A 17,349-nucleotide genomic window follows, 5' to 3' on the forward strand; every position below is an offset into this window, starting at 1 on the left:
CTAATATATCTATCTCCCACTACTTTTTCTACATTTTCTTGCCCCGTCACACCCTGTGTAGACAAGTCCTAAGATTTCACACCTCCAGGGCAGTTTTGAAACACTGGGCCAGGTCCTAAACTGATTTCAATTAGCAGAACTCCACTGACATCAAGGGTGTTGAGGGCCCCCCGGTACAGTATTAGGATAACTGCTGCATGTCACCTCCTGCAGGAGCTTGCAGGATAGGTGGCAGGTGGCCAGGTCTAGACGGGGCTCAGCCCTCATCTCCCAATCTCTCTCTGCCTCAGCAGTGAAGCTAGGGGTGGGCCACTGCCCGACCAATTAGCACCAGGCACAATGCTTAAAGTGAGGCTATAGTGCGGGGATTTTGCGATCTGGTGCATGGAGTCCTGCTGCTCCCAATCTCAGCCTCCAATCTGCACCCCCTTGGACACAGGCTCTGCCACATGGGGCAGAACCCAGGACTGGGAGCAGGAGTCCATGTGCTAGGTCACAACGCCACTCAAATTTGCCCCTCCATGATGTCAACAGGGAAGGGACTCCGCCATTACACCCCCTACCCGCAGCTCTGGTTATTGCCTCCCCACTGGCAGAGCTGAGCTCTGACTTGCCAATGGCTGGAAGGGTGAGGGCTGGCCACAATCAGATGGGCTGTAGGAGCTGAGAGCCAATGGGAAGGCATGGAGCTGAGCCCCATCCTGCATGAGTGACGGAGAGGGAGCTGGGTCAATGAGTGACATTGTGACCTGGTTCATAGGCTCCCAGTCCCGGGTTCTGCTCCCTTCCCCATTGATACAGGATCTGGCTCCATCCCACCCCACTCTGGTTACTCCCTCCCCACTGGCAGAGGTGAGCCCTGTTCCCACCCCCAAACTGCAAGCCGGCCAGAACCTCAGTGGCTCTCAGCTCCCAAACAAACAATCGGCCAACGGGAAGGTGGTAACTAGAGGTTGGTGTCATGGACCGGAGCCGGCGCCTGTGTTGATGGGGAAGCGGAGCCAAGCATGGTGGTCTGAGGCAGTAGCAGCTTTACTAAAAGACCTGTCTCAATCTTTACTCTAAGCCCTGTTCCTAGTGCTCAGATTTGGGTGGGCCTGGGTGCTGACTGGGAGGGCCATGGCCCACTTAGGCCCACCCATGGCTGCATCCCTGTTTAGCCCCTCTGAATATTTTCACAGCTGCCTATGTCTCTCAGCATAAAGGGCATGCTAGGGGCACAAGGAAGCATCACCACCCAGCTTGGCTAGCATTGAGGAGTGATGTGGGGGAGGTGATGAGAGGCAAAATACCGCTGGGGACTGTTGCACCCACACTTTGGGTTGATCTCACATGTTGGTTTCAATGGCACGCTGCTGATATACACTAGCTGAGGATCTGGCTAGGGTTGCCAGGTGTCTGGTTTTCAACCGGAATGCCCGGTTGAAAAGAGACCATGTCAGCACTGCTGACCAGGCCATTAAAAGTCTGCACGGCGGTGCAGCGGGGCTCCCTGCCTGCCGTGACTCCACATGGCTCCTGGAAGCAGTAGCATGTCCCCCCTCTGGCTCCTACATATAGGGGCAGCCAGGGGGCTCTGCATGCTACCCTGCCCCAACCCCCAGCTCTACAGCTCCCATTGGCCGGGAACTGCAGCCAATGGGAGCTGTGGGGGCAGCGCCTGCAGATGGGGAAGCATGCAGAGCCACCTGGCTGTGGCTCTGCATGGGAGCTGGAGTGGGGACATGCTGCTGCTTCTAGGAGATGCCTGAGGTAAGTGCCGCCTGGAGCCTGCACCCCTGATCTCCTCCCATGCTCCAACCCCCTGCCCCAGCCCTGATATCCCTCCCTACACCTCAAACCCCTCATCCCCAACCCCACCCCAGAGTCTGTACCCTCAGCAAGAGCCTTCACAACCCCAGCCCCAGCCCAGAGCCCCCTCCTGTACCCCAAATCCCTCATTCCTGGCCCCACACCACAGCCTACACCCCTAGCCAGAGCCCTCACCCCCCTGCACCCAAACCCCCTGCCCCAGCCCGGAGTCCTCTCCATACTCCGAACCCCTCATCCCTGGCCCCACTCCAGAGCTCGTACCCCCAGCTTGCAGCTCCCTCCCACCCCCAAACTTCTCATTTCTGGCCCCACCCTGGATCCCACATCCCCAGCTCAGAGCCCGTACCCACTCCCACACCCCAACCCCTCCCTCAGCCCAGAGCTTCCTTCCATACTCTGAACCCCTTGGCTCCACCCCCCAAGCCAGGAGCCCCCTCTTGCACCCCAAACTCCTCATCCCTGGCCCCATCCCAGAGCCCGCATTCCCAGCCAGAGCCCTCACCCCTTCTCGCATCCCAACCCATTGACTCAGCCTGGAGCCCCCTCCCGCACTCTGAACTCCCCATTTCTGGCCCCACCCCAGAACCCCCAGCCAGAGACCTCACCCCCTCCCGCACCTCAACTCCCTGAGCCTGCCTGGTGAAAATGAGCAAGCAAGTGAGGGTGGTGAGAGCGAGCAACAGAGGGAAAGGGAGATGGATTGAATGGGGGATGGGGCCTCAGAGGAGGGGCAGGGAGTAGGGCGCGGGTATTTGGTTTTGTCCTAATACAAAGTTGGCAACCCTAGATCTGGCCAATAGCATCCAACTTGCATCCATAATTGTACTCAGTATCTGAGATCTAGAAAGCCTGTGGTGTTAATGGAATTCCCTAAACCTGCATCAGGTTACAAACGAACTCTCTCTGATCTGCCCAAATAAAGAAACGCACTGCTTGATACTTCTAAACCAGCATACACGCCTTGGGCCTGCTGCTATTCCCATTTCAGTTAATAGGAGCAAGATCTGGTCTTCAGTTTGCTTCCATGATCTGAACAGATGGATAAATGACTTGAATTATGAGGTGTCTTTCCCCCTGCAATAGGCATTGTCACATCGGGAATGAAGTTCTTTCTTCCTGACACATCAAGAAACCGGAATCTCAAACAGCTATCTGGTATGGGGAATCCAGCAGTGCAGTACCTAGGAAAGGTGATCTGTAAAAATACACTCCATTTTAAATACCTCTGCTCCTTGACTGTACCATGCATGAGTGCTGCTTTAATCAGATAGTGCTTTTGAAAGCTCAATAGAGCAAACATAGTAAGAGCTTATATTAGTTATATATTCCGGAATTTAACATGTTCATGTTGAACTGGTGGGTACAAAAATCACCTTAGAATATTCAAGGGGCAGATAAGAAGCCGGTGGCTGTTCTATTAATATGAAGATTATATTAGAGCCCGATTGAAGAATAAAATATTATTCAGAACAACTTATTTGTTCTAGCAATGAATCCCTGCAAAACTGGATTCGTGCCCTTTCGGCCTCATTCTCTCACTTCATGCCAGCCAGGAAATACAGAAGCAGGCTACATGCTTCAGGTGTATAGCGTGTATGGCTCAGCAGGTAGAGGACAAGACAGACTAATGCTGGCTGCTCTTCCTTTCCTCCTCCTGAAGTTGATCAAGCAAAAATCCCTACATCATCCCTAATTGACGAGAGAGGGTCCAATTCTGTGCTGATTCCCACCGATGGCAACGTGGGTGCTCAGGGTGCAAAAAGAGCAGAGTTCGGCCCACAGGTGCCCTCATCATTAACAAATTTACTTCCCTTCCTTTCAAACCTGTGCAGGCATCACTTGATAACTATTCTAGAGCACTCCACCAGGTTGTGCACGACTGTGTCAGGCACCGCACATATAGACAATAAATGGACATTCTCTACATCAAAGAGATTATAATCTGAAGTAACTCAGACTATAATGTTGTATAGTTGTATGCTGTTTAGGAGAGTGCATTGTAATTACATTGGTGAACCTTTCTGATATATAGAACCATAGAAATGTAGGGCTGGAAGGGACCTTGAGAGGTCATCAAGTCCAGGCCCCGCACTGAGGCAGGACCAAGTAAACCCAGTCCTAGACCATCCCTAATAGGTATTTTTCGAACTTCTTAAAAACCTTCAGTGATGGAGATTCCACAGCCTCCCTTGGAAGCCTATTCCAGAGATTAATTATCCTGATATTAAGAAAATCTTTCTAAATATCTAAATCGCCCGGGCTTCAGATTAAGCCAATTACTTCTTGTCCCACCTTCAGTGGCCATGGAGAACAATTGATCCCCATCCTCTATATATTCTTTATATAAAATCATGTACAGAACATTGAACACTCTGTACTAATATTTTAGTACAAGGCCAAATTCTGAGTTACACTTATACAACTCCATACAGAGGATGGTCCAGGGGCTAGGGCACTAGCCTGGGGACCAACGTTCAATTCCCTGCTCTGCCAAAGACATTCTGCGTTACCTTGGGCAAATCACTTAATCTCCCTGTGCCTCACTTCCCCATGTGAAACTAAACAGGATTTGGCTCATTATATGTATGAAAAATGACTTCACTCTATTTATATTGCAGTGCAGACCATATGTACTTAGCTTTAGAAGAGTGATCAAGTGATCAAGCTAATGAGAGTATGGAATCGTTGACAAATAGTTGTAGTGGCTTTTTTTTTTTGCTGAGTTAAGGTTTATTTTAAAGAATTTAATTTTCTAGCCTAAGAAGGAATTCCTAATTATTCATTTACAAACGTCAGCTTCATATTTCCAAACTGTTGCCTATATAAATTGATGTTTGTGGTGGTTTGACAGCTGTTTTTATATGGGGGGAATAAGTTGAGGATGGCGGTATGATCATGTAATAAAATTTAAAATTTCTTTTTAGTTAAAGAAGCTTAAGCTAAATCCATGTGGTAACATAATCTCTACATAATAAAACTACACTTAATCTATCCAAATAAAAGCTATAATTACGTAGTTTAAGTGTTCATGTACTGTAGTTATTAAAAAAATACATATTAACCCCAAAAGGGACATAATATTGATAGCCTTCAGGTTCAAGAACTGTGTGATAAATTCATGTATTGTAACAACTAATGGAAGTATAGAGAAGGCATTTTTCATTCAGTTCAATATTACAGTGTTGGTTACTATAAACTTATTGGCAGTCACCAAATTATTGTAAGTGGTTTTATAAATTCTGTTTAGCTGAATATAGCGGCAGTTAGATTTTGGAAGAAATGCTATACTAGTTGTAATACAGATCTTATTAGAAGTTGTGGATATCATCCATAAATAGAAGACTCATTCTACTAAAGACTGACCAAATAACTTCTTCTTAGATGCAGCTGCTGCCTACAGAATATACCCACACAATCAAACAAAACCATTACCTGGTGTCAAAACATTCAATAGTTAATGTACCTGAACAAAGTCAGATTTGTTTTGATCGTCTTTTTGAACTCAAACTCTAGTTTAAGGGTCTTGTAAAACTTCAAATTCCACCAGGTTTAGCCACTCCTATTTATGATGTTATATAAGCATGCATCTGGTGAATTGTGAAGCATGAAGTTGAAGGTATAACGAGACATCCTGCAGTATGTAAAAGAAGAAGGATTGTCTTGCGACTAAGGGGTAAGCTTGAGGGTGATATTTTGTACTGTGCGTCTAAAAGGAGCAGCACAGAACTTGCTGCCCAAGGGAGGGGGCTTTAAGCCACCTTTATGCATGCCCAATCCTGAGCTGCTTTGGGGCCCGAAGAGGCACCTCAGTGTGACTTATAGAATCATAGGACTGGAAGGCACCTCGCGAGGTAATAGAGTCCAGTCCTCTGCATTCATGACAGGACTAAGTATTATCTAGATCATCCCTGACAGGTGTTTGTTTAACCTGCTCTTAAAAATCTCCAATGATGGAGATTCCACATTATGGCCGTCTCCCTCGGTGCCTGTATTAGGGGAATTCTCTCCCAGCCAGAGCTGCAACTTTTAAAGCCCTTTTTTACTCCACTCTGGCTATCACTGTTACCTGGCATAAAGGGGCCAGAGCAGAGGGCCAGGATCTCACTCTTGGAGTCTGGAGATCCATCAGTTGTTTCCTGCTCTGTGCAGACATTCTATGGACAAGTCACAGACTATATTTGTGCCTCAGTTTCCTCATCTACAAAACAGGGATAATATTTAGCTAATAGTGAGAAGAGTTTGTAAAATATGTAGTGAAAGGCACCATGCTGGCATGCACTTACTAATTCTAACCCTTGTGAGATAGATTGCATAATATACTGCCTCAAATCATAGTCAGCTCTCACATCTGGGCCCTCAGCCTGAGCCGTGTATAGAACAAGGGAAAAGTGAATGAACTGAGCATATTGTGAGGCATTTAGCCAAGGACTAATTGCTCTCAATCACCTGAGAACTGCAAGGAATGCTTGTGGAGAGTTACCACTTTTATATATTTTTTTCAGTGTGATTAATTGTACGAGTTTATCCAGATACCTGTAGTATTCTAAGCCTGATTAGGTAATCAAACATATCATTTTATACAGGATATTTAATAAAATATTATAACAATATCTCACAAAAATGAACCAAACAAGTACCATTATGATGGAGGCTAAAATTCCGGGATAAATATCCCAGCTCTTAGGCTTACAGGATCAACCCAGCTATTACAGTCGTAAGGGTAACCCAAAAACAAAAGGAGTACTTGTGGCACCTTAGAGAAATTTGGTGGAAAATACAGTATTTGGTATTTTCCACCAAATGCATCCGATGAAGTGAGCTGTAGCTCACGAAAGCTTATGCTCAAATAAATTTGTTAGTCTCTAAGGTGCCACAAGTACTCCTTTTCTTTTTGCGAATACAGACTAACACGGCTGCTACTCTAAAAAGGGTAACCCAAATATCATAGTCAAAGGCTTTTTCAGAGCAAAGTTTGCTAATTTTAACGAAGTCCTTTTGCTCTGCACTGATCCCGAGGCACTTCTGAAGGTTTGCTTAAAGCAGCCTGCAGTACTTTTGTGGCATGGACAAACATCCTCTATAGAATGGATCGAAGCCCATTTCATTTATGACTAAACAAAATGTCTGTCTGGAGCCTCTGAAACTGAGAGGCTAGCGTACTTACCTACCCATGTGCCACAGTTTGGGTACTAGATTCGTAGCTGGTATAAACTGGCCTAGCTCCGTAAATTCCAATGGAGTCACGCTAATCTCCACCAAGTGAAGGTCTGGCTCTGGGAGTTTAAAGGAGGATACGATGGCATCATGGCATTGAATCTTGAAGACTAACAGACAATTAGATTTTTCCCCCCTTACAATCCTTGACGTGGGTCAGGCAGGCCCAATAACATTTTGGTTGGCTGCCTGCAGTTCTATATAATTGATCACCACACTAAATGAAGGGGACACCCAAGAGTCTCCTGGCTTTCTCTGCTCCCACAGAAGCAAACAAAAGTGTGGTATCACCCTTCCAACAAGATCCACGATCCAGGATGAACTTCTGCTGCCAAAGCAGCATTTTATCTGGCTGTGCCTTGCTTCAGGAGCAACCAAGTCCTGATTTGTCTGGAGAGCATAAAAAAAGCAGTCACCAGAAATCCCCAGGTGTTCATCCAGGGTCAAAACACCCAGAAAACAGGCTAATCAAGTGCACTCGGATCCTCCCTACTCTCTAGGGTTTTCCTATATAGGAATAAGATCTGTCTTGACCTACCCCTAAAGTTTTGGTTTTTAGAGTCCCATGGCTTCTTCGCAATCCTTCTAGGAAGGGCCTAGCAGTGGTAAGAACCATCTGTGGAATATCAGGCATAGAGGTATGTGGCATAGAAGCAGAAGAGCTGGTTCTCCGTCATCTCCTGCAAGAGGTCCCAGTTTAGAAGGCATGCTGGGGCCAGAAGTGGATGTGATTATGGTATTCCTACATCTCACCAAGGGTGACCAGATGTCCTGATTTTATAGGGATAGTCCTGATTTTTGAGTCATTTTCTTATATAGGCTCCTATTACCCCCCACCCGTCCCGATTTTTCATACTTGCTGTCTGGTCACCCTAATCTCACCTATTGTTTGCAGAACAATGACCATAGAGACTGTTTCAATCAGATCACAAGTTAGGGCAGCCCACAGGGCAGCTGTAACCTATGCTGCTTGCTGCACAGTACTATATAAGGGAATCATATTGTTCTCTCCCTTGGTCATGGCGCCAGGCTCAGCACTGGTGCAGGGATGGATCAAGTCCATAGTCTCAACACATGTACATTTCCTCACTACCAAATGCAAAGATATTTCATGTAAACATATATTGTCTTAATTCTGACCTCCCTGACTTTCCTTTGACTGTTACTGTTATTAGTATTGCTCTATCCATGAGTCAAATAATAAAGGGAATAACATATTGTGACAAAGTTCCTGCTCTACCTTGGTGGGTCTTGCACTTATTGGCGGATTTGTTGCCTTGGAGCTTCACAGCAGCCCTCAGCTTGGCCATTTTTCTGAATTCACAGACCAGGTCAACTCCTCCTGTGTCTGACCAGGAGTTGGGAGGATTTGGGGGGAACCTGGGCCCGCCCTATACTCCGGGTTCCAGCCCAGGGCCCTGTGGAATGCAGCTGTCTAGAGTGCCTCCTGGAACAGCTGTGTGACAGCTACAACTCCCTGGGATACTTCCCCATGGCCTCCTCCTAACAACTTCTTTATCCTCATGATAGGACCTTTCTCTTGGTGTCTGATAATGCTTGTACTCCTCAGTCCTCCAGCAGTACGCCTTCTCACTCTCAACTCCTAGTGCCTCTTGCTCCCAGCTCCTCACATGCACACCACAAACTGAAGTGAGCTCCTTTTTAAAACCCGGGTGCCCTGATTAGCCTGTCTTAATTGATTCTAGCAGCTTCTTGATTGGCTGCAGGTGATCTAATCAGCCTGTCTTAATTGTCTCCAGAAGGTTCCTGATTGTTCTGGAACCTTCCCTGTTACCTTACCCAGGGAAAAGGGACCTACTTAGCCTGGGGCTTATATATCTGACTTCTATTACTCTCCTATAGCCATCCTGCCTGACCCTGTCACAATATGTAATTATCCCATGCATCATTTGGGGAATATGTGCAATGGTCCAGATCCTCAGCTGGTATAAATCAGCATGGCATCACTGATGTCAATATAGCAACACCACTTTACACTGTTGGAGTGTCTGAACCCATAAGACTACTTTATATAGTGTTACTTCCTCTAAGGATGATGATATTCTTACACCTAACTACATACACACAACAAAAAGACAGTGGAAAAAATGACATTATCTGAAATCAGCTTTTCAAAAACACTAATTGATAGGATTTCATGGGAAGCCCGAATTGGTTTGCTTGGAATCAGTTAACATGGCAAAGAAGATACCCAGCTTGCAATAAGAAAGCATCGGAGATGCACGTTATCTTCCCAGCCAGAGTGTGATCCTGCATACCCTGTCGCATCATGGTAGCCAGAAGTAATTCTCTCTCTGGGATCTAATGGCAGCCTGAACAAAATGGCAGATCATGTTGCCCCATAGGAATGCAATCATGTTATCTTCTGATAATGCAGGAGACAACATGTGTCACCACTAGGTTTGTGGTGACAGTGATGGAGCATTTGCCTAGGCTGCAATCAATTACTGGGACTTAAATTCATTATGTCTAAAACCCACAGCACAGTTTACAGAATATTATGATGGAGACTTACAGATATATGAAAAGAAACCTGTGTGTAGCACAACTTAAGTCTGCTCTTTGAGCATGTGCGTGTACAGAATGTATTACACACACACTGTCCTCCATATACTGTGTGTGTGTATTACATTCCCCCATATATATCATGTGTGTGTTTTACATATAATGCACACACACAGTATAGTATAGTGATTTAAAAATAAACTTGAGCATGCTTGTTGGAAGGACAGATTAAAAGCCTAATTCCGCTTGTTTTATTCGGATGACTAATCCCATTGAATACCACAGGATCCCTTGGCTGAGTTAGTCCAGCAAGATTTGGCCCCAAATATAGAGTTTTCTTTTCTTCATTGGATACAAAAGCATCGTGTGTGTGTGTGTCTCCCCCCCCCCCCACACCTTCTTACGTGAATATAAGTATAAAGGCAATCTTTTCTACTTGCAGCAAAAATAAAAATTATTGGGCTGATTTTCAGTTGGGCTGCAGCTCTCATGGGCTTCAATGGGAACTGTGATTGCTCAGTGCATTGGGAAAAAAACAGGCCATATTTTAATATATACACTATATGTAAAAATTGGATACACACCCCTTCTGCAGAGATGTACGTATAAGATTTACTTTGCTATGTCTGCTTTATAATTGCACATGGCAATTAAACCTTTACATGCACATGAACACACACATGCACGCATGTGCACACACACACAAACACACACAGACAGACTCAAAAGCTAATTCTTCTATGCTAGAGTGACCGACACTATAAATATCTAAGCCAGCTATGCAGGCAGCAAGACCACTTTTAATCCATGCAGTGCACACCCATATCTGGCATCTTATCATGTTGTATGAATAAATAACAGCATTTAATACAAATACACATGCACACCCTTCTGCCTCTCTGCTACCTGAGCCATTTCAGTAACAATGTCCGGTGTCGGAGAAAAACATAGGATGAGGAACAGGCAGGACATGATTAGCTGAAAAAGAGAGAGGCTCCGGCAGTGAAAGCTGCTGCATGTCGGAGCCGGTTCTTCCCAGCTGCCAGGCGTGTGATCTGCATGTCTAACAATGAACAGATTTAGTCAATCCATCACTTCTGGCATCAGTCCCTTACCTTGAAATGCTGTAGTTGAAGTATCTGGTCCTCAAGCTGTTGTCTCTTGCCTTCTATTTCTGTCTGCCTTTTCCTTTTTGCCTTGGGAAAATAAAGAGAGAGCACGTCAGAGCGATGGGTGCCTTAAGGACTGCAAATTCTTAAAAGAGAATTTAAGCAGCCAAGCACATCTGTACAGATGTCACCAATGCCATCCACACAGACATTTCACCTGCTTCTCCGGCTGTGGGTATGCAGACGGCAGCATCCTGGCAACATGTCAGCTAAGGACTTGTTCACCGAGCAGGAGAAATTCTCCTCACTCACATTCAGCCATAGGAGCAACAACTGAGTACACAGTCCTGGAGGGGGGAAAAACCCAGGCACACTAGCTAACAATGGAGTTAGAGGGACACAGATACCCGTGTGTGGATTTACCTATATTCTACAAGGTCAAAATTAACGCTTGCTTGGTGCAAAGAATGACAATAACACTGTAAAGAAAGCATGTGCTTGCATAACTGATAAAAGAGGGATAATACTAAGATGCATCCGATGAGGTGAGCTGTAGCTCACGAAAGCTCATGCTCAAATACATTTGTTACTCTCTAAGGTGCCACAAGAACTCCTTTTCTTTTTTGCGAATACAGACTAACACGGCTGCTATTCTGAAAACTAAGATTACAGACCGCATCCTTCTCCCATTGGAGTCCACGATAAGACTCCACCTGAGTTCAATGGGAACAGATTCTCTTCAAAGCACTGTATTAACCACCAGCCAGCTTCAATGCTGAGTCATTTAAAATACAAATGAAAAATATGTACTTTAAGCACTAATTGGCACCCTTCTTGGGGATCTGAGCAGAAAAAGCCTAGGACTGAGTTGACCGAACCACTTTCTCTCCCTTAAAAGAGTTCCATGACAGCAGAATTAGTCCAATCGTGAGTGGCTGTGAGTGCTTTTCAAAATCTCACTCATCCAGACCCTGGTGCTTTAGCAGGTCTATAGATGCAACATCCACTTCAGCAGGTAGTGGATCCTTCCTTCCCCCTACAGCAAGGGAATACTGGCCTCCTCTTCTCAATCCCTTGCTGTTGGGAGGCAGTCACTGATACTCACAGTACTCGCAGTTCCCTCACACCATCAACTGAAGCAGGCTATTGGCCATTTCTTCTGCCCCTCCTTCCACCTGGGTTGCTTCAGAGCAGTTCCCTCTTCACAAATAGGTTGGGCAATGGGGAAATTGAGAGGAGATGGATGCAGAAAGACACAAATGCCCGCACATTTTTACTGGGTCTGTTTTTCACATCCCTCCACCTGTGAAGCCATATATTTTAGTTACCATGAGCCCAGCTTTGCAAACCTTAAAGGAAGCCACTAAAAACTTCGAAAAGTGACCTCAAGTAGTTTTCCTATACCAAAAAAGTCACAACTTTGTATCTTGGGGCTTTGCAGTAATGGACACCAGTTCTGGGTGTCCCACTGAGATCCTGGGAATTCTCCTCTTTTTGGTGGTTTACACCTCTCATTTCTAGATCTGCAGATATGTAGACAAAAGATGTCACTTGCCTGGGACTGAATCTTGCCCATCCTGGACCTTCAACAGGGATAATTTTGAGGAAAATGTCCATGTTTATAGGGTGGAGGAGAAAACATTTTTGTAACAGGTTGATTAAAAAAAAAGAAAGCTGCTTGGAACCACTCAGGGGTTTCAGATGTTAAAACAAACCCTGAGAGAGCTAGATTAATGAACAGAGGACAGATAAGGTGGTCAAACAATTATGAACACTATATAAATGACTTTGTAATTTGTTACATAGTTATCTCCTCTACATATTTAGTGAATTGTATTCCTACACACACACACAAACTTAAGTATATTAGGGCCGGTCAAAAGTTTTCTAATTTTTTTAAATGAAAAACTAGGTTTTTACTAAATAAAATTTCTTGAAAAGTGCCTACTTTCTGCAGAAAATTAGATTTTTTAATCAAAAACATCAAACACCCATCAAAATACTTCGTTTTATGGGATATCTTGCTGTGGTGCTTCATGAGAATTGTAGTTCATTTTCCTTCCATCCCCATTCTCCTCTATGATCTGGGCACCCCAGTTAGACTGTATCTCTCAAGATGCACGCGTCTCCCTTCACAATGGAAAGTAAGGTGCATCATGGGAGATGTAGTCCAACCCGGGAGTCCAGCCTCCAATGAGATCTGGAGCATGTGGCACCCAAACTAAAACTCCCTTGATGTACAGCAGTGGGATATCCAAATTGTAATAGTTATATTTATGGGTGAAATATTTTGATTTCTGATTTTTCACTGAAAAGTAAAGATTTTCCACAGTAAAAAAGCCCATTTTCTGAGCAGTTGTAGAGCATATAAAGACCTGCATTATCTATAACATATGACACAATGAAAGAAAGAGGATCTGATTCCTATGTACACTGGTCTGGCAATGTAAAGGAGCCTTAAAGTGAGTGTAAATATAACTTACACCCACCATAAGGCTCCATTATTTTGCCAGCACAATGTACAAGAGTTTTAGTGTAAATTAGAGTAGGAATAAAGGGAGGTAATTAGGGGAGTGGGAATTTCCAGAAAACTGAGTAGCTGACTGGAGACTTTCCTGACAATGAGATTTGTCAGGCTGTGGCACAGTCTTCCAAGAGAGGTGATGAAAACCCCACTCTTTGGTACTTTTGAAGCAGTTGCTCAAAGCACTAGAAATAGGGTTGCCAACTTTCTAATGGCAAAAAACAGAACACGCTAGCCCCGCCCCTTCCCTGAAGCCACACTCACTGTCCTGCCCCTTCCCTGGGCCCTGCCCCCCCATTACTACATTCCCCCTCCCTCAGTGGCTTGCTCTCCCCCACCCTCACTCACTTTCACTGTGCTGGGGCAGGGGGTTGGGGTAGGGAGAGGGTGAGGGCACTAACTGGGGGTGCTGGCTATAGGGTGAGGCCAGAAATGAGGGGTTCAGGGTATGGGAAGGGGCTCTGGGCTGGGACAGGGAGTTGGGGCACTGGAGGGGGTGAGGGCTCCAGGGTGGAATCAGGGATGAGGGGCTTGGGGTGGAGAAGGGGGCTGCAGGTTGGGGCAGAGGGGTTCAGGATGTGGGAGGGGGCTCTGGGCTGGGGCAGGGGTTGGGGTGCAGGAGGGGGTGAGGGCTCCGTCTGGACATGCAGGCTCTGGGGATGAAGAGTTCTGGGGGGGGGGCTGCAGGTTGAGGCAGGTGGTTTGGGTGTGGGAGGGGGTGAGGGCTCTGGCTGGGGTGTGGGTTCTGGGGTGGGGATGAGGGGCTTGGGGTGCAGAAGGAGGCACCAGGCTGGGGGTGGGGCAGAGGAGTTCAGAGAGTGGGAGGGGGCTCTGGGAGGGGGCTCTGGGATGGGGTGCAGGGGGGGTGAGGGCTCCATCCAGGGGTGCAGGCTCTGGGGTGGAGCCAGGGAAGAGGAGTTTGGGGTGCAGGAAGAGGCTTCGGGCTGGGGGGGGGCTCAGGGTTGGGATGCAGGCTTACCTCTGGTTGATCCCAGTCAGTGGTGCAGTGGCGGGGATAAGGCAGGCTTCCTGCATGTCCTGGCTCTGTGCTGCACGCTGGAAAGGCCAGCAGGTCTGGCTCCTAAGTGGCGGCATGGCAGGAGGTCCTGCATGCTGCTCTCGCCTGCAGGCACCGCCCCCACAACTCCCTTTGGCCACGGTTCCCGGCCAATGGGAGTGCGGAGCCGGTGCTCTTGACTGTCGGGGCTGTGCGCAGAGCCCCATGGCCCCCCCACCTAGAAGCTGGACCTGCTGGCTGCTTCCGTGGTGCAGCGTGGAGCCAGGACAGGTAGGGACTAGCCTGCCTTAGCTCCACAGCACTGCCAAGTGGACTTTTAATGGCCCGGTTGGCGGCGCTGACCAGAGCTGCCAGGGTCCCTTTTCGACCGGGTGTTCTGTTCAAAAACTGGACACCTGGTCACCCTAACTAGAAGACATATAATACATACAGAACAATCCCATATTGGCAAAGAAATGGACTCAGTCATCTTTTCCATCTCTAATTTCTGTGATAATTACATGCCACAAATATGTACTTACATAGTGCAGGCTCCTATATGTACACATTTAAATTTCATGCACCTTAAATGTTGCCCATATAAAATCTGCACTGAGTAATTTTGCAACTACCTGAACTGTGGCATGCAAATACCCATATGTGTTAGCAAATGGGTGTGCACAGAAAATGTGTGCATGCACTTTTGGGGGAAAAAAAAGGCCCTTTATATAAAGTGATATCCACTGGAGATTTTTTTTTCTCTTTTTGCTTAGAACAGGAAAATGCATGGCTCAGGGGTTAGAAAAAGAACAACATTCTTCATGGTTGCTTCTTGCAATTTTGAGCAGTGGGGAAATAACACTGTAGCTTTACACAGCAAGGAACTCATCAGATCCCATTCTGTCTTAAGGTTTTTTTTTGCTAAAAGAGCTGTTTATCTATTTAAGATAGTAGATTAAAATGATGAGAGCTGCCTCTGTTAATGGCAACAATATTCTAATAATAAGGATAATTCCCCCTGTTCTTGTCAAATGGGTTTTTCCTGTTCTGATTTGATTTGATTTGTGTGAGAGTTTGAATCCTGCTGTCCTGAAGCACCATGGGCTAATCTGAAATACCTACTTCCTAACACTTAATTGATCTATTTTTTTACCCATTTGAAAGAAAGCACTTAACAAAATATATGATATAAATCACCAAGGTATTTTCATTGGCTGGTTGTGTCATGCCTTATAATGGATATGACAGGAGGGCCTAATAAAACATAGATTAAAAATGTCTTTTTTTTTGTTAAAAAAGCAAAGCACTTAGAGTATTTCCCCCTCAGGCAACAATAGAGTAGGCGCTAAAATACTTGAACTACTTACTAACTAGTGGGCATCTGTGGAATTAAATCAGATTATTAGTCACGTTTCCACCTGCCCGATTTTCAGTCAGCCTGACTGCGTATCTCCTTCACCTGGTCTTTCACTATGGACTATTGGGTGAGGTATCTCATGTTAAAAATATTTTTCTTTTTAAGACTGTATGGCTCAGGGGGATTGGTAATTGGATATAGGAGACTGTCACCTTTAGGTCACTAGTTCAAATCCAGCCCAGATTGCTCACAGTCAGTGAAAGCTGTTACCATAGCATAACTATTCAGTGGCTCATGTGAAATGAATTTTGTGATATCAGTCCAGTTCCTAGTGGTGAGCCCGTTTGCACAACACAAAACCCACCACTATAGTACACTGCCTTGTCATATAATGTACTTCAGTGATATGATTAATAGTAAAATATTTATAATAAATTTGATCACAAGTGAATGATATTTAACCATTTTCATTGATGTATATTTTATAAACGCAATATTCTGTAGTAGTAATTGTAGTCAGTATGGTGGACCCCAGTTCTAACAAAATGCGTAACAGTGAAGTAAAATGAAACTCTCTAATGGCTGGAATACATCAGCAACGCACAGACTGCAACTCTGGTTATAATAAATTAATCAATCACATGTCCGCATACTACAAATATTACTATAAAGCACCGGACTCACTGCTGTTCTGCACCTGGTGCTAGTCACATATAGTGAGCAATATGTTCAGTATAAAGTCTTTTCAGGATTGGCCATGTACCGAAGATATTAGGTGAAATATTGGCTCCACGGAAGTAAATTCAGCATTCACTTAGATGCTTTCCTGAATTAGAGCCTGTAAGAGAGTGTTCTACATTATGTTTCCCTGAATATAAAATATCTTTTTCAAGTGGGCCTCTTATTTTAACTGACACTAATTTACTAAGGTTCTTGGTAACAAGAAAATAAAACACATGCTTTAAACAGGTTTATCCCAGATAATTTTATTTAAATCGGTGTCTAATTTTTATTCTATAACAAGTAAATACTATATTATTATTTCAGACAATAGAGTTAATGCTAATATCTTTTTTGATGAGAGTACAAGTTTAGTTGATAAAGGTAAAAATGTTGATGTAATATACTTAGGCTTCTGTGAGGATTTGATTTAGTACCATGTGACATTTTGATTTAAAAAAATCCAAAACAATATAAAATTAATACAGCACATATTACATGGATTAAAAATGGGCTAACTGATGGATCTCAAAATGTAATTGAAAATAGTGAATCATCATCAAGTTGGTGTGCTTCCAGTGGGGTCCTAAAGAGATCAGTTCTTGGCCCTGTGCTATTTAACATTTGTATCAATGACCTGGAAGAAAACATAAAATCATCACTGATAAAGTTTAGAGATGACACAAAAATTGGGGGAGTGGTAAATAATGAAGAGGACAGGCCATTGATTCAGAGCAATCTTGATTTGTTGGTAAACTGTGCACAAGCAAACAATATGTGCTTTAATACAGCTAAATGTAAATGTATACACATATGAAAAAGAATGTAGACCATACTTACAGGATGGAGAATTCTATCCTAGAAAATAGTGACAGAAAGATTTTGGGGTTGTAGTGGATAATAGTTGAATGTGAGCGCCCAGTGTGATAATGTGGCCAAAACAGCTAATGTGATCCTGGGATGCATAAATAGGGGAATCTTGAGTAAGGGTAGAGAGGTTATTTTACCCCTCTATGTGGTACTGGTGAGACTACTGCTGGAATACTGTGTCCAGTTCTGGAGTCCATAATTCAAGAAGGATACTGAAAAA

The 17,349-nt window shown here is 44.9% G+C and overlaps 1 protein-coding gene across 5 annotated transcripts in view; it reads right to left on the reverse strand.

The window, feature by feature from the left end:
* The window catches only part of PALM2AKAP2 (PALM2 and AKAP2 fusion), a 410,575-nt gene that overhangs the window by 332,345 nt on the left and 60,881 nt on the right, over positions 1-17,349 (reverse strand). For 4 of the 5 annotated variants that reach the window (XM_038402234.2, XM_038402229.2, XM_038402230.2 and 1 more), the window contains exon 2: positions 10,668-10,748. In XM_038402234.2, the coding sequence (XP_038258162.1) occupies positions 10,668-10,748 (81 nt within the window). Of the gene's footprint in view, positions 1-10,667; positions 10,749-10,878; positions 10,930-17,349 lie in introns of those variants that run through there. The other variant, XM_043514419.1, reaches the window with a different exon arrangement.

Source organism: Dermochelys coriacea, chromosome 5 (assembly GCF_009764565.3).
Source record: "Dermochelys coriacea isolate rDerCor1 chromosome 5, rDerCor1.pri.v4, whole genome shotgun sequence".
Lineage (NCBI taxonomy): Eukaryota > Metazoa > Chordata > Testudines > Dermochelyidae > Dermochelys > Dermochelys coriacea.